Here is a 25521-nt window from a genome sequence, read left to right on the forward strand (position 1 = left end):
GAGGGGAGGACATAGAGAGATCAGGAAAGGGAGAGAGAAATCCAGGAGAGGGGACTAATGGAAACTGGGGAAGTCATCTTTGACTTAAGGAGCATGGCGTGCTTTTTGATACACCCACCAGAAAAGAAACCTGTCTATAAAAGCTTTCAGTCGGCAACTGTGCAGGAGCCCTGCTGCAGTTGGTGGATTCAGTCATCTTCAGGTACAAAACAATTGTAACTCTGTGTCTTTGTTGGAGGTCTGCTTTACTAGCAGAATTCCCAGACAGTTTGCTTGACTATCCTTTCCATGTTACTTGGAGTGACCTATTGTGGGCACACATCTCCTCACTTGCAGGATAGAGCAACAGCCACTGCACTTCCTGAAAAGACTGGAGCAGGCAAGGCTACCGGCCACCATGTGTCAGCCTTCTACAGGAGCTCTATCAAGAGCAACCTGGCCGGCTGTATCGCAGTACAGTACGGTTGCTGCAGAGAAATGGATCAGAGTCTATCCACAGGGCCATAAGAGTGGCAGAGACGATCACTAGAGTCTTTCCCCCTCCCATTGATGTGATCTACCGGAGTCGTTGCCTGAAGAGCCCACACAAAATCACTGAGGACCCCTTCCACCCTTCTCTCAGCTGCTCCCATCAGGAAAGAGATACAGGAGTATCAGAGCCAGCACCACCAGGCTGTGAAATAGCTTCTTCCCATGAGCAGTGAGAACGCTGAACAACCAAAGGAACTGCTCGCACTAACCATCCGAGACTCTCATATTTATGAAATAATATTTATTTTTTTATTGTATATATGAAATACTTGTCCTGCGTCTGTATTGTTTGTCTAAATGTGTGTTATGTTTGGTTGTGTGTCTGCGTGTTATGCACCAAAGACCGGAGAACACTGTTTCATCGGGTTGTACTTGTACAATCTGATGACAATAATCTTGACTTGTGGAATCCTAAGAGATTCGCTGGCTGCTCTTTAAACATTTCTCTGGTGTTTTGATGCTGGTCAACAGAACTCGAGAGGTGCTGAGCCAAATATACAACACAGCATAATACAGAGCTGCAGAGTGTGATCAGTTCAAACAGATCAAAGGCAACATAATCTTAGCTGGGTGCAGATCATTCAGGAGACTAATAATGCAGGAAAGAATCTGTGCTTGGCTCTGGTGGAGCATGATCTCACACTCGTGAACTATCTTTCTCACAGGAGGAAAGTGAAGAGAGTGTAGCCAGAGATGGATGAGTCTTTTTTTAATATTTAACCAGCAATTGGCCCACAGCCTCAATGCCTTGGTGGGTGAAGTGCTCATCCAGATTATTGTTAAATGCAGAAGTTTTCAAGAGTGGCATATCAAATCTCCCCAAACTCCTCAGGAAGTATCGCTGCTGGCAAGTCTTCTTCGTGATTGCATCAACATGGAGGCTCCAGGACAGATCCACAAACATGTTGACACCCAGGAAATTGAAATTCTTGACCTTTTCCACTGCTCACTCTCGATGAGGAGGAGATTTATGGATAGAAGAGGCTTCAGGGCATATAGGCCAAATGCAGGCAAATCAGATTAGGTCAGAATTCCAGCTTTGTTAACGTGGGCTAGTTGGGAAAAAGAGCCTGGTCTGTGTTGTATGACTGAAAAAAATGTGACTGGGATTGAATGGATAAATCCAAATTAGTGTTGCACCGACAGAGTTTTCAATTTGAGAACTAGTGTTTCATGTATCTAATTTTCCTGATTGCTAGGCAACATCACGTCTCAATGCAAAATTTAACTATCTTTAAACTTCTCCAAAAATAACCCTTAATAAAGAAAAGACTTGGAATGACATATTTTGAATAATGACAATTTTTTCAGCCTGAACACTTAATTATCACTTTTTTATAAAATCCTGATTTTAGTAAGGTATGATTCATGGCTTGTCAACGTTTCCCTACTTTCTTATCCTGAGCATCGAAATCGGAGTACATTGTCTATTCAGTAAACAACCCAGAACAGTCACTGGCTCCATGTTGCCTCTTGCTACCCCTGTTAGCAGCAGGTTATCTGGTTGTGCCGTGCACAAAAATGCTGGAGAAACTCAGCAGGTCACGCAGTGTCTAGAGGGAGCAAAGGGATTTGACCAACGATTCGAGGCTGAGCTTTTTGTCATGGCAAAAAGGTCGGAGGGGGTGGGGGGGGCATGTATTCCCTCTAATTTTTAGTCATCAATGCATGCAAAAAGCCTTAATTTGTGCAATTTTTTTCCCCTGTGACAAGAGTACTTGCAAACTGAATGCTTGTGCAAATGTAAACTTGAAATTGTTTCAAGATAATTTTGGCACAGCCTATCTCTCATGGCTAACAAAACTGTACTGGCATGTTTTAATATAATACAGGTATGATTGCACTCTATGAAGTAACATATTTAGTCAAGATTTTATTTTATTCAACTAACTTTTTGTGCATACGTTCATTGCCGTTGTGCACTGGTTGCAAAACAAGTGTGATGTGCAAACCACACAGCTTAGAGGGAACAGGGAAGTGGGTGGAATGAGAGGAGAGGAGGGTCGGGGAAGAGCACGGGCCAACACCCAAGAAGTCATAGGCACATATGTGTAGGAGGGCACAAGAGACAAAAGCTTAGAAGTGATAAAGGTAAGTTAGCAGAGCTGGGACATTTCTCTGTAGAGCGTAGAAGGATAAGAGGAGACTTAAAAGAGGACTACAAGATTATCAGAGGCAGGACACCCAGCACCTTTTTCCCAGGGCAGGAATAGCAAACACCAGAGGACACGTGTACAAAGTGAGCACAGGGAAATTTAGCAGAGACATCAGGGGTAAGTTTTTTCAATAGAGAGTTGTGGGTGCCTGGAATGCCTTGCTGGAGTGAAGCTGGAATTGATTCCCAGGGGTAAAAGAGAGAGAGCTGATCCTTGTGGTGGACTTTATACTGCAGCTGGCTGGTATGTCCAAATGAGAGAAGGTGTTCTCTCACCTGTGGGCAGGCTAACCTTAATTGACATGGGGAAATGACTTTCATCCTGTCTGGCCTGCTGACCCTCCAGGAGCAAGCGCACGGATTATCTCTTTGTTCGGAGCAATTTCCTTTTCGACTTGTTGGATAATCCTCTGGATAACTCCTATTTTTAGCATTGAAGTGGACAATTTGTAGTGGACATTCAAACATGCAAACTCCTCACAGGCAGTACCGGGTCCCGGAGTCAGCATTACCCCTCCCTAGCCTGAGCCAAACTCCCCGGCCAGCTGTTTTTATCAGCCCTTAATGGGTTTTGCCAGAATTGCCTAGGGAGCATCAGTCTGTTGAATGGAACCTGGAGACGTTCCATCTTTGACTTGGGTGGCTGCCTATGTTAATCTCACCAGCTGCCCACTCACCTTGCATCTGGCACAATGTCGACTGCCTCTTGCATCCAACTCAAACCCTTCAACATTCCCCTTGGAGTCCTGAAACCGCGATCAGGGGTGAAATGAAAATCAAACTTGGGGAAACAAGGAATTAGGCTGCAGTCTCAACTGAATTAATATGAGGCAGTGTGTTGAAATATTAGTGATGGAACTGTCAAGTGCTGAAGATTTTACCTTAAAGTATTCTTGAGGACAATGCAACTGGAGAAGGGCCAGAATGAGTAATGAGCAGTAATGAGACGCAGTTGGCAAGAATGATCATGTCAAGTTGAGCTTGTTAAATTAAGCCATACCCTCTGGGACTTGCTCCAAATGAACAAACTCTTTTAAAAGGTCCACTGATGCTGCAATGCATTGGCTCAGAATTATATAAAAGAAGGCTGCACCAAAAACAACCAGACACGTTCTCCTCCAGGTCACAATTAACTGATGTGCAGAGGGATCGGGGAAGGAACAAACTAGACAGATATGCTGGGGAGGGAGCAGACCATTGACCATGCTGGGCAGATGTGCTGGGAAGGGTTCAGACCCTTGCACAGTCTGGGCAGATGTGCTGGAGAGTGATCAAGTCTTTGAATACACTGGGCAGATGTGCTAGGGACAACTAGACCATTACAGAGTCTGGGCAGATGTGCTGGAGAGTGATCAAGTCTTTGAATACACTGGGCAGATGTGCTAGGGACAACTAGACCATTACATAGTCTGGGCAGATGTGCTGGAGAGTGATCAAGTCTTTGAATACACTGGGCAGATGTGCTAGGGACAACTAGACCATTACATAGTCTGGGCAGATGTGCTGGAGAGTGATCGAGTCTTTGAATACACTGGGCAGATGTGCTAGGGACAACTAGACCATTACAGAGTCTGGGCAGATGTGCTGGAGAGTGATCAAGTCTTTGAATACACTGGGCAGATGTGCTTGGGACAACTAGACCATTACATAGTCTGGGCAGACGTGCTGGAGAGTGATCGAGTCTTTGAATACACTGGGCAGATGTGCTAGGGACAACTAGACCATTACATAGTCTGGGCAGATGTGCTGGAGAGTGATCGAGTCTTTGAATACACTGGGCAGATGTGCTAGGGACAACTAGACCATTACATAGTCTGGGCAGACGTGCTGGAGAGTGATCAAGTCTTTGAATACACTGGGCAGATGTGCTAGGGACAACTAGACCATTACATAGTCTGGGCAGATGTGCTGGAGAGTGATCGAGTCTTTGAATACACTGGGCAGATGTGCTAGGGACAACTAGACCATTACATAGTCTGGGCAGATGTGCTGGAGAGTGATCGAGTCTTTGAATACACTGGGCAGATGTGCTAGGGACAACTAGACCATTACATAGTCTGGGCAGACGTGCTGGAGAGTGATCAAGTCTTTGAATACACTGGGCAGATGTGCTAGGGACAACTAGACCATTACATAGTCTGGGCAGATGTGCTGGAGAGTGATCGAGTCTTTGAATACACTGGGCAGATGTGCTAGGGACAACTAGACCATTACATAGTCTGGGCAGACGTGCTGGAGAGTGATCAAGTCTTTGAATACACTGGGCAGATGTGCTAGGGACAACTAGACCATTACATAGTCTGGGCAGATGTGCTGGAGAGTGATCGAGTCTTTGAATACACTGGGCAGATGTGCTAGGGACAACTAGACCATTACATAGTCTGGGCAGACGTGCTGGAGAGTGATCAAGTCTTTGAATACACTGGGCAGATGTGCTAGGGACAACTAGACCATTACATAGTCTGGGCAGATGTGCTGGAGAGTGTGAATCATTTTCCTTTGTTTAAATTGATCTGCACCATAATGTTGGCTTTTAAGGTTTGCCATGATGGTCTGAATTTCAGTGCCATGCACACCCCTTACAAAACTATTGGTGGTTTTCCATCATTTTTCATTTTATTCTAAGTCCATTTTTGCATTAATTCAGCAACTGCACAGACCACCCCGTTGTGCTGATGCAGGAGACCATTGCAAAGACTAATGTGCTCAGATCTGGTCTTTGATGTTACATTCCTCCGGCTTCACTCTCATCGTCACCTTGGACTTCCTTCTGATTTTACTGAACTTATACATTCTCAGCAGTTGAAAATACAGGGGCTAAAGCTCCCTCCCCAGATGTGACAAACGATTTGGTCAAGTCGATCCTTGAACTGGAGACCGGCCCTTCCTCCCAGCTCACCGATGCTGGCCAAGTTGTCCTCTTTGCCTGCACTTGGCCCGTGTACCTCCAATCCCCTTCTATTCAAATGCCTTTTAAATGTAGTCAATGTTCCTATCTCTACCACTTCCTCAGGCTGCTCGTCCCACCACCCACTGTGCGATCTCGGGTCTCCGTTCTTTCTTTCTTTTATCATGAAACAAATACATTGTTAAGTCCATATAAATTAAAAATATTACACATTTAGATTCATATCATATTATATAGAAATAATAATACATGGACTCATAATCCAATCCATACATATATCAGGCAGCATAAGAAGAAAAACTAAAGAAAATAAAGTTGATTATAAAGTTCTAACCCCATCTACCAACCAAGGTTGAATTTGGTATTCAAGCAGACTTGAAATCGAGCAATGGTCTCTGGAGATCTGACAGAACACACCCATTTACTGCATCCCCATGCCTTGATCATTCCAATTGTGAAAGTAAGTCATAAATGGACCCCCAACTCTTATCGAAAGAGATCTTAATCTTCCTAACATTATGTCTATTGTGAAAATGAGCCATAAATGGACCCCAACTCTTATCGAAAGAGATTTTAATCTTCCTAACATTATGTCTATTGTAAAAATAAGACATAAATGGACCCCAATTCTTATCGAAAGAGATCTTAATCTTCCTAACATTATGTCTGCTTTTTTTTCCCCCTGAACTTAGAAAGGACATGATATCCTGTAACCATTGTGTGTGGGTGGGTGGAGAGTCCTCTTTCCATTTCAGCAATATTCCTCTTCTAGCCAGTAATGTAGAAAGTGCCACAACTTGTTTTTGGCTGGACGTTTTCAACATTTTTTTATTAGATTTTACGTACAAGAAGAATGATGCAACAATTAGACGATTTCAAAGTAAGCCAGCTCACTGTAGCAGGAAAAATATTCATTGCGCAGCAGTATTCATTCAAAGATAAAGTAGAAAAGAGAAGAAGAAAAGAAACAAAGGCAACAAAATGATTTTTAATCCAAACACCACACCATTCCAAAGTCACATGGCAAATATAAAGTTAAAAAAAATTCAAATCCACAAGAACCACAGATTACTTATCATTATCATTAAGAGGTTATTGCCAAAAGGAGCCCCAAAGATTTGAAAAATGTAAAATTAAAAAATTTTTGAGCATCTAATTTTCTCCAAAGTTAAGTGTGATGTCATATCATGTACCCATTTATTATGAGCGGGGGGGCCAGCATCTTTCCACCTGATCAAAATAGCTCATCTTGCAATAAGAGAGGCAAAAGCCTAGTACATGGTGTTGAGATGCAGACTATCCACTGCCTTCTATCAATCATCCCAAACAAGGCCATTAAAGGGTCTGGTAGTTAGGTTTCCATTAATAATTATTGGTAAAGTCCGGAAGCCCTCTTCCCACTCAGGTCTCTTTTAAATCGTGCCTATCCTAAGTCCATGCCTTCTAGTTTCACACCTTTTCTCCTCTGGGGAAAGGCCTGTGACGGCTCAGCTTGGGAGAGTCGTGGGCCCTACTTTACCCTCAGAAATAGTGATTGACGGATACATTTTGGAGAGGATACCAAAGCTGACTTGCATGAGTTCATTTAAATTAGCATCTGACACCTCTAAAGTCCGTCTGAGTGGGGGATTCAATTCAAACAGTTAACGTAAAAGGTAAATTACAGACGATAAACTTTTCAGTTTAAATCTGAAGTCCTGGAGTCACCACAGCACCTGGAGATACTCAAATAGAACCTCCCCCCCAAAATAAATGGCAGCATCCATGGTTGCAACATCCTCATGAAAAAGATCGGAGGTTGATCCACAGGAGCGGCAGAAAGGATCAGCAGAACCTCCCTCTGTCAGCCTGTGACAGGCTGGAGACCAGGAGAGTTTGAGGAAAACATGCTGCTGTACTGGCTAGCTAAGAGTGGATGTTGAAGGCCAGTGAGTAACAAAAAAGGTGTGTGTGTGTGTGGAGGAGATAAGACGAAACTGAAAGACAGAAAAGGAAAGAGAAATAAAAACAGAGGTTTGAAAGCTAACCACAATCTGCTGGATGAACTCACCGGGACGAGCAGCATCAGTGGGAGAAAAGAGTGATCAATGTGGGGGGTCGGAACCCTTCACCAAGGCCTGATGCTGCTCGAACTGTTGAATTCCTCCAGCAGAGTGTTTTAATTTAAAATTAACTTTAGACATACAGCACAGGCTCTTCCGGCCCACGAGCCTGTACCACCCAATTATACCCAATTAACCTACACACCCTGAACGTTTTTGAAGCGTGGGAGGAAACCGGAGCACCAGAGGAAATACACGCAGACACAGGGAGAACGTACAAACTTCTTCCAGTCAGTGTCGGATTTGAACCCGGATCATTAGTGCTGTAACAGCGTTGCGCTAACTGTGCCACTGTTTCAGATTCCTGTGTGTGCCACAATGCTGGAGCATTTTCCTACAAGCTGCAGTGTCAGATTATCTGAAAATCAGGAAGGGTAGCCCCACTGACACACTAGCATTCCCTCAGCTTCAAGTGTGACAACAAATCCCTTGAAACCACGGCCAATTGTTTGGCCACGGTCTGCACAGACCAGAAGCAAGGAATAGATCTTTACCCAATATGGCGGAATGTTGTTCATCAGGAAGCAGATCAGGCCATGTCGAACCTTGGTGGGCTTTTTTTGTCCTCAGGTGAAGATCAGAAGAGCAAAATTTTGATCTTGGGGGATCTTTAATACCTCCTTTCCGACTCATTTTTGCAGCTGAAACTGTCCACAAAAATAATTTTAACAAGGACACTACCCTATCAATAATGCAGCAGATTAAAAAATGAACCAATGTTAAGATTCTTGTCAAGGTTTATGCAAAAGAATTGCTCTCCCAAGACTAGAAAATTAAGTACTATGTTCTGCTGCCTCAGGGTACCTCATTAATTATATTAATCTATTAATATACAATCACTGTCTCTTCATTGCTTGTATATGCTACAATCATTTGTCTGAATTAACTGCCATGAATCTTTCTTTTTCTTTTAATCTTTTTTATTGGTTTTTATAAGAAATACAGTACAATGAAGATAAGGGAATGAAACTGAAAATACGATATCACATATGTGTGTATATACATTAAGATAAAACTTCAAACAGTATAAACTCGATCTCCCTTCAACTGCAATGAGTAAAACAGCAAAAATATTGTATTAAAAAAACCCACCTAATGAAAAAAATTAACAAAAAAGCAGCTGAGCATCTTATCCTGAGTAGTTACATATAATATGTAGTTTTTGGTTGCTCCCGTGAATTAAAAAACCAAAGGTAAAGACCCATGAATCTTGTTTCTTGTGTCTAACTGTTGTTTCTTCTTGGACAAAGGAAGTCAGCTGACACGGTGGGACCATCTATTTCTGGAAGGTGCCGACGGAGATTAAATTCAGAAATACTGTCACCACTCAAGGGTCAGCTACATAGACTATAAGAGAAACCGGTAGTTAGCTCCGCGGCAGTGCCGCCATTTTGCGCGGAGGCACAGCACCGATCCGCAGAATTCTACCTCCTGGTTGTAATGCCGTCGAAGCCAGCTGAAGGAGCCAACAGTGTGTTTTTTTTTATATCCTGCAACCAAGGGGCCTGTGCCCAAGATGGCGGTGCCTGTGCTGGGCATTGGGCCATGATGGGGTTGCAGAATCCAGGGGAGCAGCAGAACGGCGCAGGGCATCAGAAATGAGGAGATCACCCCTCCCCTCCCCTACCACTGTGGAGAAGATCAGAGGAGACAACTCTACAGGACAGTGATCAGGTCCGGATTAAGGCCAACTGATACAATGGTTCTCCCTCGACCCTTCCAACATCTAACTGACAAGACACTCAGAGTCAATAAGTGCTGAATGTGGAATAATAGATTAAAAATTCAGTTTTCTTCCAGGCAAGACCCTACAACAACATTAAATATACTGGGTTTTTAAAATTTTATTTTACACTAAATAGCGGTAAGAAGTATAAGCAAATTATTGACTTATGACTAGGGCAAATTGTGGGCCCCTAGTTCAGCTACACCATGGTAAATCTGGCATTGGAAAGAACTCTGTGTTGTCCCCTTCTCTTGGTGCCCTAAGCACATGGATATTTTGCTTAATGGTTAATCCAGGCCTGACAGTGACCACGACAGTGGACCAGCGGTCGAAGGACTCACACTAGCTGCGGGGTGTTGGCAACGCAATCTCACGTCTTGGACAAGCTACGGGCTTCTGGCGACTTGCGGTTGAAGAACCCACACAGGCTGCAGCAGCTGGGGATGGGCTCATGGGAACTGGGTATCGGATTTGAGAGGGCTCCTGTAGGGCCTTGGGCGCCAAAAACTTCCTGATCGTATCAGAGGTTTGGATCTGTTGCTCAGGCTGCCGATGGATCGAACAGGAGCCTCTGCGGGCTGCAGAGGCTGAGGGAGCACTGGAGACAAAACCATGGACACTCAGTAGCCCTTTTTATGCTGAAAGCCCCGCATTATAGCCACCTCAAGGTTAACAAAAAGACCAATTTACCTTTTAAGGTGATGACCTATAATGCAGATCCCACAGTGCCTTTATGCAGCCCTGAGTCAGGAGCTGGCTTCCAGAGCTGAGTGAGGCGGGGCGAATGATGCAGCAGTGCCACCCACTGTCACCAAACATGCGCGCAGAGAAGTGAAAGCGGCCTATACTCGAAAATGGCCACCAAAGAGCAGGCGAGAATGCTGGTGTAGATCTGTGCGAGCAGTCTTAGGACTCGCGCAGATCTCCTGCGCCATGTAATCTCCTCTATTAACCATATGGATTTTTTAAAATTCACGCTCCTGGGTCACGGGCTGATGACATCATCGCCACATCATCAGCCCTCCCCATTGGAGTCACATTTAGCAATATTCCTTTTCACAGAGGAAGTGGTGCGGCTTCACTCCATGTCTGAGTCTACCCCCCCACCCCCAGGCAGATGGAAGGTGGAGCAAGTTCGGACTTTTGTGGAGGTAAGTGAAGCAATTTAAAGACAGAGAATATCTGTCTTTACAATCGCTTTTTTCCCCCACTATAAAAAAATCCTAATAACTCCTAAGGGGCTCTCTTTTTGCTTGTCTTTCTACTATAGTTAGGGGCACCAGGCAATGCTCATGACGACTCTTTGTTTGCCTTACAGCAGACGAAAGGAAGTTTTGTGTATATAACATTTTCTGTATATTATTACATGACAATAAAAGGAATCTTGAATAATTTGCCAACTTCAGCTCAGCCTGGTATAGATCAGAGTTTGGGGGAGTACCTGATGACCTGGAGCCAGTCTGTTTTGAATGCAAGCTTTAAATATCTTTAAGAAGTAATTGATCACCTAAAAGCCCGAGGAACAACTTTGGGAATTTTATTGAGGCAGATAATAGTAATTTATTATAATTACATCCTATCTTCAAGACTTCAAGATTATTTTTGTTATGCAATAAAACAGAAAATGTGACATTACACAAAATTTCCTTCAGTCTACCGTAAGGCAGACAAAGATTTGCTATCAGCACAAATTGCCCAGCGCCCCTTACAGCCAGAGAAAGAGAAGCAGAGGAGAGTCCCTCCAGGATCATTGAGATTCCGAGGCTTTGCCTCCACTGCTCCTGCAACCATACAGACTTCAGTATGAACTGTCAGCTAACCCGAGCTCCAGATTCACACCTCTAGCACAAGCAGGAAGCCCTCTTGCGTCTCAGTTCCGAATCCTGGTAGCCCTTCATCTAGTCTTGAGCCAGTCTCCAGCAGTCTGCAACCTACACAGGTTCCTCTCCTCGAGTCGCCAGCAGCCTGCCACTTGTGCATTCTTCAGCCACGGAACTTCTCAGTGTTCTGCCTCCAAGGTCACTGTCCCGCGTGTCGTCCCCCTCTGCTTCTCCTTCTCAAATGAAAGGGGTGGTCTCCCAGTTTTCTGGTGCCCTGCACCAGTCCCCCACTTCCCCAGAGTCTACAACCCCTCTGGCTGCTGCCGATCACAGGTCCCGCCACCTTGGACCTAGACTCCGTGGTTGCAGGATTTTAAGATAAACCACCGTCAGCTCCTTTGATGGGCTGTTCAAAGCTTGTACAGAGCAGACACCAGTCGGACTGGGCAGTTCGACACTGCCAATTTTTTTAATATGTTGATTAACGTAAGGAAGTGGAGATTTTACATGCACCCCTCGTACGAAGTGTTCAGACTATCTCACGCTGGTCTCCCTAAAACACTGGCATTCTTTGTTTTCCTTCTGTACGGCAACCTGCGACTCATGGGTGATTTTGTGGTTCTTGAAGAACAAGCCAGTGCAGATGATCCATCGTTACTGTATCGGAGTTTCTATCTGTGTGCCACAAACCTCAGATTCCAACTTACCCACTGGCCCATGTCACCTCCTCACCTGCCCCCCCCCCCTCATCCTTAAGGCTATTTGAGTGGTATCGCCCCATTAACCTTGCACTCAACATTAGCAAATCCAAGGAGATGATTGTGGACTTCAGAAAAAAGTCAGTAGAACGTGAGCCAGACCTTATTGAGGGCTTAGAACTTAAAATTTCTGTTTGCCGTCATCTCTGAGAATCTGTCCTGGAGTCTCCATGTCCATGCAATCACAAAGAAAGCTCGCCAGCAGCTATACTTTGTGAGGAGTTTCAGGAGATTTGTTATGTTACTGAAGACTGTCAGAAACCTCTATAGGTGTACTGTGGAGAGCATTCTGGCTGGTTGCATCACTGTCTGGTATAGAGGTGCCAAGAAAAAGAACAAGAAAAATCTCCAGAGGGTTGTTAACTTGGCCTGCAAAATCATGGGCACTAGACTTCACTCCATTGAGGACATCTGCAAGAGGGGGTGTCTTAAGAAAGAAGCCTCTATCCTCAAAGGCCCTCACAACCCCCAGACCATGCCCTCTTCACTCTGCTACTAATAGGGAAAAGGTACAGGAGCCTGAAGACGAGCACTCAGCGGCACAAGGGCAGCTTCTTCCCCTCCACCATCAGATTCCTGAATGATAAACAAACCAATGACACGGCCTCACTTTGACTTTTTCTTGCACTATTTCTTATTTATTTTGTAAGGTGGTTTATATAAATGCATGGTAATGCTGCCACAAAACAACGAATTTCAAGACATGCTCATGTCAATAAATTCTGATTCTGATCTCCCCGATCCACATCCAGTCTGGGCCCGAAACGGTGAATCTCCATATCCCTCCACAGATGCTGCTGAGTCCCATTTAGCCACTCGCTTTTTGCACCAGATTCCAGTCTCTTGTGCCCCAAGGTAACTCTGAAGTGTAGCCACTGTTGCAAAGGACTCAACCTGGGGGATGACCTAAGCACAGAAAGATCCCACACACAACAATATTATGGTCATCAGATAACCTGTAATAGAAATATTTTCTGAAGTGTAAATGGCGGTAAGGAGTCTGGATGCAACCCCCTTGTTCTTCTTCCAATAGAACTATGTGCTCTATCTAAGGGGAGGGGTAACAACTCTGGATGATGACACACAGGGGCTTCTGGTAGTGTGACTGCTCATAGCTCCAGTAACCTGTGTTCAGGATTCTGTGGAATTTGCAGTCTCTCCTTATGACCTTGTGGGTTTCCCTTGTTTGCTCTGGTGTACTTTATACTTCGCTCCCTCAGAAACTATTGAAGGACCCATCCCACCTTATTGGCGCACTCTTCTCTCTCTCCTCACATTGAGGAGACGGTTCCAGAGAGTGAAATGCCGCATCAACAAGCTCAAAGTCCGTTTTTAGTCCCCTCAGCTATCAGGCTCCTGAATGAACCTCACAGCAGTGCTCTCATGCTGCCCTTGCCATGTATTGCCTTCTGTAAATGCTGGCAATCCTCGAAACTTTCAAGTGTCACCTCAAAATGGAATTGATAAAATTTCCCTGAGAGCCAGAAAAGGCTAGAAGGGATGAATGGCCTCCTACACCCTGAGGAAATAGGAAGATGCATGAAAATACCAGTGAAAATGAGCAGCATAGTTAGTGTACTGGTTAGTGCAACACTACTACAACGACTTGGGTTCAAATCTGGCACTGTCCCTTAGGAGTTTGTACATTCTACCCATGTCTGCATGGGTTTCCTCTGGGTGCTCCAGTTTTTTTTTTCCCACCCTTCAAAAGATGCCTGGTTTGTAGGCCAATTGGGTGCAATTGGGCGGCAGGGGCTCGTGGGCCGAGAGGGCTTTATGTCTAAATTTAAAAGTTGAAATAAACCCAGGAAGATCTAAATGTGAAGATCCTTGTGCTCACAACTCTAGGGTGGATCTTGAAAGTAAAATTCTCCTTACATTTTATTTTTTTGTCCTCTTGTCCTTGTCAGATCATGCCATCTAACTGACAAATTTCATCATGATTGAAAGAGGATTTGCCCAGTCTCTGGATTAATGCTCTGAGCTCAGAGAAGATGTAACGTTGGTCGAGAAGTTGGGAGATAACAATGGTATCCCTGTCAGGGTCAGTTATTCCTTTCCAAGATGAGGTATATTTTTATCTGTTTAATAAAGTTTACAGGAACGAATGAATAAGATTTCATTTTTCATGAAAACATTATTTCTTCAGACCTGGATCTTATCTTTGCTTACAGCTGATTCACTATTCATTTCTTGAAATGATTGATTCAGCAGTTGTAAATTCCTCTGTCAAAAGAGCAGGACCCAGAGACCCTGCTCCTGCAGTTGACTCCGTGAGCCCAGAACTGTTCCACTGTGGGAAAGGAGGGGTTTAAATACACACCCCAGAACTGTTATGGATGCAGTTAAAAGCAGAATCCACTATGCAGAGGGCTGGTTCTTATTCTCTGCTAAATCTGGAATATACATATTTATTTATTTTATATTTTATCTTTATGTGATTATTAGGTGTTGTATTATGTGCCTGGTGGTTTGGAGAATTGGTGCATTTCATCTGAATCTGAAAATGATGTGTGGCAGAGGAATGGTTATGACTTCAAAAACTGAGTTGCAGGGAAAGTTTAAACAGGTTAGGACTTTATTCCCTGGAGGAGAGGGGAGATTTGATCGAGATATTTAAAATTATGAGGGGGGGATATAGATAGAGTAAATGCAAGTTGGCTTTTTCCGCTGAGGGTAGGTGAGATACAAACCATGGGCTAAGGGTGAAAGGGGAGAAGTTTAGGGGGAACATTATGGGGAACTTCTTCACGCAGAGAGTGGTGGGAATGAGCCACCTTCTGAAGTGGTGAATGCGGGCTCAATTTTCACATTGAAGAAAAATTTGGGCAGGTAGGAGGGCTGTGGACAGGGTGCAGGTCAGTGGGATTGGGCAGAATAATGGTTCAGCACAGACTGAAAGGACCTGTTTTCTGTGCTGTAATGTTCTATGGTTCGATGTTACCAAACCAATAATCTGGGATTTATAACCACTGCCACTTTCGGAAGGACAATTAGAGGTGGACATGCATCATAAAAATGCTAAGAGCAAGACTTGACCCTTTCTGCCCTCCAAGTCTATCCTACCATTCAACATGACCGTGGCTGAGCCCCCTCTGAGAAGGGGAGAAAGCAGGAGAATGGGGGAAAATGTATCAGTCAAGATTCGAATAGCAGACCAGACTCGATGGGCCAAATGTCCTAATTTTGGTCCTACGTTTTACAATCCACCAATTCACCATTTCACTCAATCTTTCAAAAATTGATGGCTTCTTCTTCAAAGATAACTGCATATCCCTCCAGGGGGAAAAAAAAGTAAAACACGAAAGTCTGCGGACACTGTGGTTGAAGTAAAAACACGATGCTGGAGAAACTTGGCAGGTCAGGGTACTTATTATAGCAAAAATAAATATACATAACCAATGTGTCAGCCTTGAGCCCTTTATCAAGGTGTAAACAAAATGTGGACAGGTGCCCGAACGTAATAGTGGGAGGGAAGGAGCAGGGGGAGGAGCACAGTCCCACAGGCAGGAGGTAATAGATGGATAAGGGAGGGGAGGGCACAGCAGCAAAGAGGGGGAGGAGGGATGGCTCAGTGAATGGAGAGGGAAGAGGTGGAGAGCTGGAGGAAAGGAGACAGAGAGATTAGAAAGAGAGGGAAAACGGAGAGTAGGCAAGCAAAAACCAGAGAAATTGATGTTAATGCCATCCAGTTGGAGAGTGGCCAGATGGAAAATCAAGCGTTGTTCCTCCAATTTACGATCGGTCTTGGTGGGATAGTGCATGAGGCCATTAACAGACATATGAGCATGGGAGGGGGCTTAGAATTGAAGTGGTTGGCCACTGGGAGGCACAGATGCAGAGAGAGCAAAGGTTCTCGGTGAAGCAATCTCCCAGACTGTGTCTAGTCTTTCCGATATAGAGAAGGCCACAGCAGGAGCACCGGATGCAGTAGATATCCCTCCAGGGAAGGGAATCTCAGATTCTCCATCATCTGCGAGAAGCAGATTTCCAAGCTTTCGCTTTAAATGACCACCCCCCTCAGAGCTGGCACCGATTTACTCAGTGGTGCAGCTGCCAGAACCACAGTCACGCGGCTCCCGTGGACCCAGGTTCAGTCCTGATCCCCGCTTCTTGTGTGGACTGACTTTGCACGTTCTCCCTCTGACTGGATTTCGTCTCCTCCCACGTCCAAATGATGTGTGGGTTGGCCAGTTACTTGGCAACTGCAAATTGCCTCGAATGCATTCATGAGTAGTTGGAGTGCGAGAAGAAGCAGTAGTTGCAGGGAATAATTAGTGAGGGAATGGGCATGATCTGAAAGTGAGCACAGTCTCAGTGAGCAAAGAAATATTGCAGCCTTACTGGAAATTAAATTTTAAAAATCTGGAAATATGAACACAGTTGGGTAATATAAGTTGTTAATTTGATCATCTGGTGTAAAAAACAAACTGATTTTAATAATTAAACATGCAGATTCTCAAAGAGACCAATTTGGGTTTAGTAATATCCCTAAATGGACAAAATTCATACTTTAAAAATATAAATGCTGGAGGAACTCAGCTGGTCTTTTCAGCGTCCATAGGAGACAAAGATATATTGCTGGCATTTCGGGCCTGAGCCCTTCTTCGAGGAATAAGCAGAGTGAGCCAAGAGCGGGAAATCTCAGTAAGTCTCAGAATTCAGACAGTGCCGTCTGGGGGAGGAATCCAGACCCACACCAGGTGATATGAAAGGGGAGAGGTGAGGATTTATCACAGAAACATAGAAGATAGGAGCAGGAGTAGGTCATTCGACCCTTCGAGCCTGCTCCGCCATTCAACGAGATCATGGCTGATCTTAAAGTTCAGTACCCCGACCCGCCTTCTCTCCATAACCTTTAATACCCTTATACTGAAGAAATAGATCTAATTCCCTCTTAAATATATTTAATGAACCTGCCTCTACTGCCCTCTGTGGCAATGAATTCCACAGATTCACCACCCTCTGGGTATAGAAATTCCTCCTCATCTCGGTCCTAAATGGTTTGCCTATTATCCTCAAACCCTGGCCCCGGGTTCTGGATTTTCCCATCATTGGAAACATCCCATCTGCATCCATTCTGTCCAGTCCTGCCAGAATTTTATACATCTCTATGAGATCCCCTCTCAATCTTCTAAACTCCAGCGAGTACAATCCCAATTTGCGCAATCTTTCCTCATAAGTCATTCCTGCCATTCCAGGTATCAGCCTGGTGAATCGCCTCTGCACTCCCTCCATTGCAAGAACATCCTTCCTTAGATAAGATGACCAAAACTGCACACAATACTCCAGGTGGGGTCTCACCAAGGCCCTGTACAGCTGCAGTAAAGTATCCATGTTCCTATACTCAAACCCTCTTGATATGAAGGCCAACATACCATTTGCCTTTTTAACCGCCTGCTGTACCTGCATGCTCGCCTTCAGAGACTGGTGTACAAGTACCCCTAGGTCTCTCTGCACCTCCCCATCTCTTAATCTATTGCCATTCAAATAGTAATCTGCCCAGATATTTTGTATTACCAAAGTGGATAACCTCACATTTATCCACATTGTAGTGCATTTGCCATGTATCTGCCCAGTCCCTCAATTTATCCAAATCACACTGGAGCTTCCTGACCCCCCTCTTCCGTGCACACACCCCCTCCTAGCTTAGTGTCATCTGCAAATTTGGAGATATTACATCCAATCCCCTCATCCAGATCATTAATGTAAATTGTGAACACCTGGGGTTCCAATACAGATCCCTGTGGCACCCCACTGGTCTCCGCCTGCCACTCAGAAAACGAGCCATTTATCCCAACTCTTTGTCTTCTACCTGCCAGCCAGTTCTCAATCCACATCAATACTTTTCCCCCAATCCCATGAGCCTTGATTATGGAAGCCAGTTGTTTATGCGGGACCTTATTGAAGGCCTTTTGGAAGTCCAGGTACACCACATCCACTGGCTCTCCCCCATCTATTTTACCTGTCACCATCTCAAAGAATTCCAATAGATTTGTCAAGCACGATTTACCTTTGGTAAATCCATGTTGACTCCGTTCGATCCCTTCTATGCTAGTCATATGCTCCGCTATGACATCCTTAATAATGGATTCCATCATTTTGGCCACTACTGATGTAAGGCTCACCGGCCTATAGTTCCCTACCCCCTTTTTAAATAGTGGGGTAACATTAGCTACCCTCCAATCCATGGGTACTGATCCTGAGTCTATCGAGTTCTGGAAAATAATTCTTAAAACATCTACTATCTAAATGGCCACTTCCTTAAGTACCCTAGGATGTAGATTATCAGGCCCTTGGATTTATCTGCCTTCAATCCCATCAATTTCCCCAAGACCATGTCCTTAGAGATACTGATTTCTTTCAGTTCCTCCCTTGCATTAGTCCCAACATCCTTGGGAGGTTATTTGTATCCTCTCTTGTAAAAACAGAACTAAAGTAAGAATTTAATTGGTCTGCCATTTCCTTATTCCCCATTATATATTCCCCTGATTCCGACTGCAAGGGACCTACTCTGGATTTCACCAATCTTTTCCTCTTGACATATTTATAAAAGCTTTTGCAATCGGTTTTTATATTTGCCGCAAGCTTACTTTTGTAATTTATTTTTGCTCTCTTGATTAATCCCTTTGTCCTCCTTTGGTGCATCTTGAACTGCTCCCAGTCTTCGGTTGTGGTACTTTTTTTGGCCAATTGATATGCTCTCTCTTTGGACCTAATGCTGTCTCTAATTTCCCTTGTTATCCACGGTTGAGTCACATTTTTTGGTTTATATTTATGCCAAACCGGTATAAACGATTTTTGCAATTTCTCCATTAGATCTGTGAATGCTTTCCATTGTCTATCCACAGTCAACTCCCCCATAAACACCACCCAATCAATCTTACTTAACTCCCGTCTCATACCATCATAATTCCCTTTATTTAAATTCAGGACCTTAGTCTCGGTTTTAATTTCATCACTCTCCATGTCGAATGAGAATTCGATCATATTGTGATCGCTCCTACCCAAAGGGCCTCGTACAACAAGATTGTTGATTAGCCCCTTATCATTGCATAATACCCAATCTAAAATGGCCTGCTCCCGAGTTGGTTCAACGACATATTGGTCTAGATAACCGTCCCGTAAACATTCAAGGAATTCCTCCTCCTCAGTATTTTTACTAATTTGGCTAGTCCAATCTTTCTGCAAATTAAAGTCTCCCATGATGACAGCTGTTCCCTTATTGCACGCTTTTCTAATTTCTCTATTAATGCCTTCCCTCACCTCTGCACTTCTATTTGGAGGCCTATATACCACCCCCACTAACGTTTTCTGCCCCTTGCTATTCCTCAGTTCTATCCATATAGATTCGGCATCTTCCGAGTTGATATCCTTTCTGTCAATCGCGTCGTCCCTTCTCTCACCATCAATACTACCCCACCCCTTTTCTTTCTTGCCGATCCCTCCTAAATATCGTATACCCCGGGATGTTAAGTTCCCAGGCTTGCCCACTCTGCAGCCATGTTTCTGTAATCCCAATCAAATCGTATTTGTTTATCTCAATTTCCACAGCTAATTCATCTACCTTGTTCCGAATGCTTCTTGCATTAAGATATAAAGCCTTCAGATTTGCTTTTTTCACCCTCATGTTTGAGCAAAAGGAAACGGAAGGGAAAGACAGAGCTGGGGGAGCGCGGGGGGGTTAACGAAAGCCAGAGAAGTCGATATTAATGCCTTCTGGTTGGAGGGTGCCCAGTCGGATGTCCAGATTGTGGGTGGTCTCAGTCTGAGACCATGGACAGACATGTCTGAAAGGGAATGAGATAGGGAATTGAAATAGGTGGCCAGAGGGAGATCCTGACCTGCATATGGATCCATACTCACCACTGTGGGGTTCCTCTTCATAATGCTCTGAGATTGTCTGGGTAACTGTTCAGTAGGGGGAAGAAGTGACAAGGTTCCACTGTGGTGGTAATAGTGTCAATGTAATCGAATGTAACAAGGCACACTGATGGGAATGTAAGGGTGGGAAGAGACACTGAACAGTTTTGCTTTTATAAATAATTTATTGTTAATAAAGTCTATTTTTGGTTTAAAAAATATAGAAATGGGCATGGGTGTATAGGGCAGACTGGTTAGCATAGCAGTTAGCTCAAGGCTGTTTTAGCAGCAGAACTTGGGACCAAGGTTCAAATCCCACACTCCCTGTAAGGAGTTTGTACGTTCATGGGTTTCCTCCCACCCTTCAAAATGTACGGGGATTGGGTGTAATTGGGTGGCAAGGGCTCATGGGATGATGGGATGGAAGGACCTGTTACTGTGCTGCATGTCTAAATTTAAAAATTAAAATAGCATAACACCAACATGATCCCACTACAAGACACATCTTCCCCTCTCCTCCCCTCTCTGCCTTCCACAGGGACCACTCTCTCCGTGATTCCCTCATTCACTCATACCTCCCCCCCCCCTCCCCCGTCACCTTCCCCTGCCACAGGCCCGCCAACACCTCCTCCCTCACCAGCATTCGAGGCCCCAAACAATCCTTTCAAGTGAAGCAACACTTCACTTGTGTATCGGTGGGAGGCACCTACTACAGCAGGTGCTCCCGTCGTGGCCTTCTCTACATCGCAGAGACCGTGAGTTCACTTTGCTGAGCACTTTCTCTCTATCCGCATCAGTGACAGAGACCCCAGTGACCGACCATTTCACTTCGGGCGTCAAACTCCCACTCAGAAGGAAGGGGATGGTTCTGTGAATGGAAGGGGGCTGGAGAGCTGCAGGAAGGAAGACAGGGGGCGGGAAGAGAAGGTGAGCAGAGAGTAAGCTAGCAGAAACCAAAGTCGATGTTAATGCCAGCTAGTTGGAGAGGGCCCACGTGTTGCTCGTCCAATTTACGGGCAGCCTTGGTTTGACAGTGAATGAGGCCATGGTCAAAAATAAAACACTGCTCTGCATTTTATTGCAGGAATGTACATTGGTGGAATTTTACACATAACTTATGACATTGTGTAAATTCTTCTCTACATAATTAATGATTATGTTTTGACAAATTGTATTTTTGCAGTAATTATGTAGCAGATGTTCTTTTGCAACTACATCCTGTGAAAGATATGGAGGACATTGACAGAAATGCTAATTGTAATTTTATGCTAAGAGAATGAAGTGTTTATTTAACTTTCATGTCAAATTATCCCAGTTACTGTGAATAACTGGACAATGAGATGAGTTGTACTAAGTAGGAGGACATTACAGTGAAATGGCCTGTTTCCTTTACACATAATAACACGTGGTTAGCTCGTTTATCCAAGGCACCATTACTTACCGATGGGTAGAAATTATCTTCCCTCTTTCACAAACAGCTGTTGTGAGAACAGGTCCTCCTTCGGAAATGAAGTTGAACTGATTAAATTTCTGCAACTGGTTCTGAGTTGTATGTTTCATGCTAGTGGCCAAGGGCAATTTCCACCCTGTGTTCATTTCTTCACATGACTGGCTTTCCCCATCTCCATATTTTATTCTTTTCCATCTGAGCCTTCCCTTATTTCACCTTCTCTCTCTCTCTCTCTCTGACCTGGATATTGATATGGGTGTCAGTGGTGTCGGGCACAAATTGAGTGGGAGAGAGACAGAGGGCGGCACAGTTAGTGTTGCGGGCAGGCACGGTTGGCGTAGTGGTTAGTACAACTCTGTTACAGCGCCAGCGATCGAATCCTACGCTGTCTGTAAGGAGTTTGTACCTTCGCCCTGTGTCTACTGGTTTTCCCCAGGGGCTCCGGTTTCTTCCCATCATTCAAAACGTAGGTTAATTGTGTGGCATGAGTTCATTGGTCTGTTACCGTGCTGTATGTCTAAAAACAGTAGAGCACAGAACCAGGCCCTTCAGCCCACAGAATCTACCCCAACCGTCAAGCACCCTTCTACAGTAATCCGACATTGCTCACAGCTTTTGTATTTTCCTCACATTCTCATCAGCTCCTCCTTTCCCAAGAATTTACCACAGACACTCACATGAGGGAGAATTAACCCACCACCTGCACAACTTTGGTACATGGGAGGAAGCCGGAGCACCCGGATGAAATCTGCTGAAATTTCAATGTGCTTCTTCCAATTCAAGTACAGTAAAACCCCTTGTATCTGGCACTTATGGAATTGGTAGATGCTGGATAAGCATATTTTCTGGTTGCTTGAGACTTATTCTTACAATGCCAATCTAATAGGCCTGCATTAAGAATTAACAGTTTAAAAGACAAAAAAAAATACTGTACTTACAATGAACAAACTTTACTTGCATGAATATATTAACCTCAAACCGTTTTCCTTTATTTTCAGTCACATTCTTTGAAAACATTTAACTGTCGCTGCATCTACAGGATCCTCCCCCTCCACGGAGCCGCCCGAAAGACGAACAATCACCCTCCCAACCCCAAGTTTACAGATAAAGCCGCTGAGGTGACCCATACTCAGCAGGGATAAAGAGACACTTTAAGATAGTCTCCCCAAAGGCGAGCAGCATCAACCAGCTCTTCATCCTGGGCGACGCTATTGCTGTTTCATACAACTTTATTCAAACAACTACTACGAGCAAAGCCCGACCAAGGCCCTCTGCTGGCTGAATATTTGCTTCCATTTTCACCAAAAGTTTATGTGTAACTTCAGAGAACATTTATTATTTTAAACTACCCATTATTTTGTTCTTATTTATTTTAATTTTTTTAATTTATTTACCTCAATTTTTTTTATTTTGCTGGTTGCCTGAGGCTGCCAGTTTCCTGAATTCCAGATACCAAGGGTTTTACTGTATATCCTTAAATATGGAAACCAAACCTCTCTGCTGTATCTCCAGTCTTACCATTGTTCTGAAGTTGCATCAAATCTTCCCAACTGTTAAACTCATCAGGTCTTGCAACGATCAAATTTCAAATTTATCGCCATGAAGGTCATTCGAGTTCTCATTAACTTGCATGTTTCGTGCACTTTAGACCCCTAGATTCCTTTCTGCCACCACATTTTGTAATCTCGGTCCATTGAAATCATAAATAGAAGGACAAAAGGGCTGAAACTTTTTCCTGGATCTTACAGTAGCCATCCATTTCAATTCCCTTGCTGACATTTCATGCAGAGTGAGACCACCCATAAATTGGGGGAATAACACCTCATCTTCTGTCCGGGCAACATCCAACCAATCAGCATTAACATCCAGTTTCTGTTGGCCTTCCTCCTCCCCTCTCTATCTCTCTCGTTCTCTTGGTCTCTTTTCCTCTTAACTCCCCGTGTTTCTCTCTCTCTTTCCCTTTCCTCCAACTCTGCATTCACAGAGCTACCCCCTCCTCTGATCAATTCTTAGATTTTCTCTCCTGCCCTGCTCTCCACTTGACCTCTTGGCCCTGCCCCTTCTTCCCTCCTTCTCCCATGTTTATATTCAGGCACCTGCCTGGTCATGGCTCATAAGACATTGAAGCAGAACTAGTCTGCCCCACCATTAATCATGAGCTGGCCAATTTTCCCATTCAGCTTCACTGCTCAGCCTTTTATATTTCATTGACCACTTCTCTGCGCATTCTCCTAATCTATCTGAATCCTTCCACAGCCTCCGTGTTTCCTTTGCACTACCCGCTCCTCCACCTACTTGCGTATCACCTTCAAAATTGGCCACAAAGCCACTGATTCCATAATCTAAATCATTAATATACAGCCCCAACACCGACTCTTGTGGAACACCCTTAACATCTGGCAGCCAGTCCGAATATGATCCTTGTATTCCAACTTCCTGCTTCCTATCAATCAGCCAATGCTCTATTCATGCTAGTACATTTCCTGTATTACTGGAGCTCCTATCTTTTTAAGTAGCCTCATGGGCATCACCTTGTCAAATGCCTTCAGAAAATCCAAATCCAAAGGGCTCATGAAAGGGCTTGGGCCTGAAACGTTGTTTATATAATCTTTACCTTTTAGGACATAAGGGCTGAAAGTTTAATTCTTTGGGTTTTTTTTTTCTCTCCACAGTCCTTGCTGAGCATGACCAGAAGTTTATGCAATTTCTCTGAGGTGCAAGTTCACTCCATTCACTCTGTCCTTGTTTTCTTCTCTCAAAGGGCTGAATGTTCTGGAGGTCCTGATCAATGTATCTCGGCAGCAAGTGGAAGATTTCCATGGGCCGGAAGATTACTGGTGCCTCTGCGTGGCCTGGAGTGAACTGGGAACAACGAAAAGTAGGAAAGCAACAGTCCGAATAGCATGTAAGCAGAAGGGGGGCAGCGGATGCTGTAACCTGGAGCTAAGTGCACACAGATGGAGGTACTCAGCAGGACAGGCAGTGTCTATGGGGGGAAATGAACAGTTTCCCTTTAGAGTGAAAAATCCACCCTCAGTCTGACAGTGGGATTTCAAACCAAAATGTGAACTGTCTATTTCCACACACACACACACACACATACACACACACACACACACACACACACACACACACACACACACACACACACACACACACACACACACACACACACACACACACACACACACACACACACACACACACACATGAATTAGTCTACTCTGCAGTCCTTCCAGCTAGTGGCTGCTGTAGGTAGGTAGTCCATCAAACTGATTCTCGCTGAATAATTCCAAGAATAATTCAGTGCTTGCAACCTGCAAGTGCAGCAGACAGAAGCTGTGGGCTATGGCCTCTAAATAATGCATGGACCTTTTTTTGTACTTTGTGGGTCTTGTAATGACTTTTGTTTCACACTGAACACTTCCAAGAGATAAATGCCACCCTCAACAATGTGGAAGATTTCTGTCTGTACATGGCATAGCATAGTAAAGAGATTCTTTCTCTAACAGAACTCTTTCATACCTGCTGTCAAATTATTCTGTGGAGGAGGGTTGGAGGAGAAATTGAGACAGGTTTGGTTAGAAATCTCCATGATCTTGACAGAGATGCTGATGTGCTCCGAATAAGCAAAATAGCTGAGGGATGGCGTGATTGGCGTAATGGTTAGTGCAATGCTGCAAATCCAATGCTGTCTGTAAGGAGTTTGTACGTTCTCTCAGAGTCGGCACCAGAATGAGTCTTAGTGTGGTGGCATTAAGGTAACCAGGGGAGCACAGTCTAACGCTCGCAGACTCGCTCAACGGGGAGAAGGGAGGATGGTGGTGGTGGTGGTATCTACCTGCCGAACCCTCCAACAAAGCAGATGAGCACACTGCTTATATTACAAAAAGAGTCTCTAGCATTACTAGTGTGCAACAAGATGGACGCCAGTGATGCAGACAGGGGCGGGTCTGACCATAGTCAGGAGGAGCGATAGTGGTCTGCGGTCACAGGTGGGGGGTTATAATAACTAATTTGGGATGGGCGATAGGATCACAACACCATGTTTGGAGGGGGCATTGCCAACGGATTCCCCCCCTTGGCATTGACCCTGCATTCCCCCCATGTCTGCATGGGTTTCTTCCTGGTGTTCCAGTTTCCTCCCACCCTTCGTAACATGGGCAGTATGGGCTCGTGGGCCGAAAGGGCCTGTTACCGTGATCTAC

General features: G+C 44.5%; 1 protein-coding gene across 1 annotated transcript in view; it reads left to right on the plus strand.

Annotated features, from left to right (window-relative positions):
* LOC138754147 (netrin receptor UNC5D-like) overlaps positions 1-25521 on the plus strand; it is a 483772-nt gene that overhangs the window by 307686 nt on the left and 150565 nt on the right. Inside the window, exon 3 of the mRNA XM_069918008.1 lies at positions 24075-24218. Within this exon, the coding sequence (XP_069774109.1) occupies positions 24075-24218 (144 nt within the window). The remainder of the gene's footprint in view (positions 1-24074; positions 24219-25521) is intronic.

The sequence above is a fragment of the Narcine bancroftii genome, chromosome 2 (assembly GCF_036971445.1).
Source record: "Narcine bancroftii isolate sNarBan1 chromosome 2, sNarBan1.hap1, whole genome shotgun sequence".
Taxonomy (NCBI): domain Eukaryota; kingdom Metazoa; phylum Chordata; class Chondrichthyes; order Torpediniformes; family Narcinidae; genus Narcine; species Narcine bancroftii.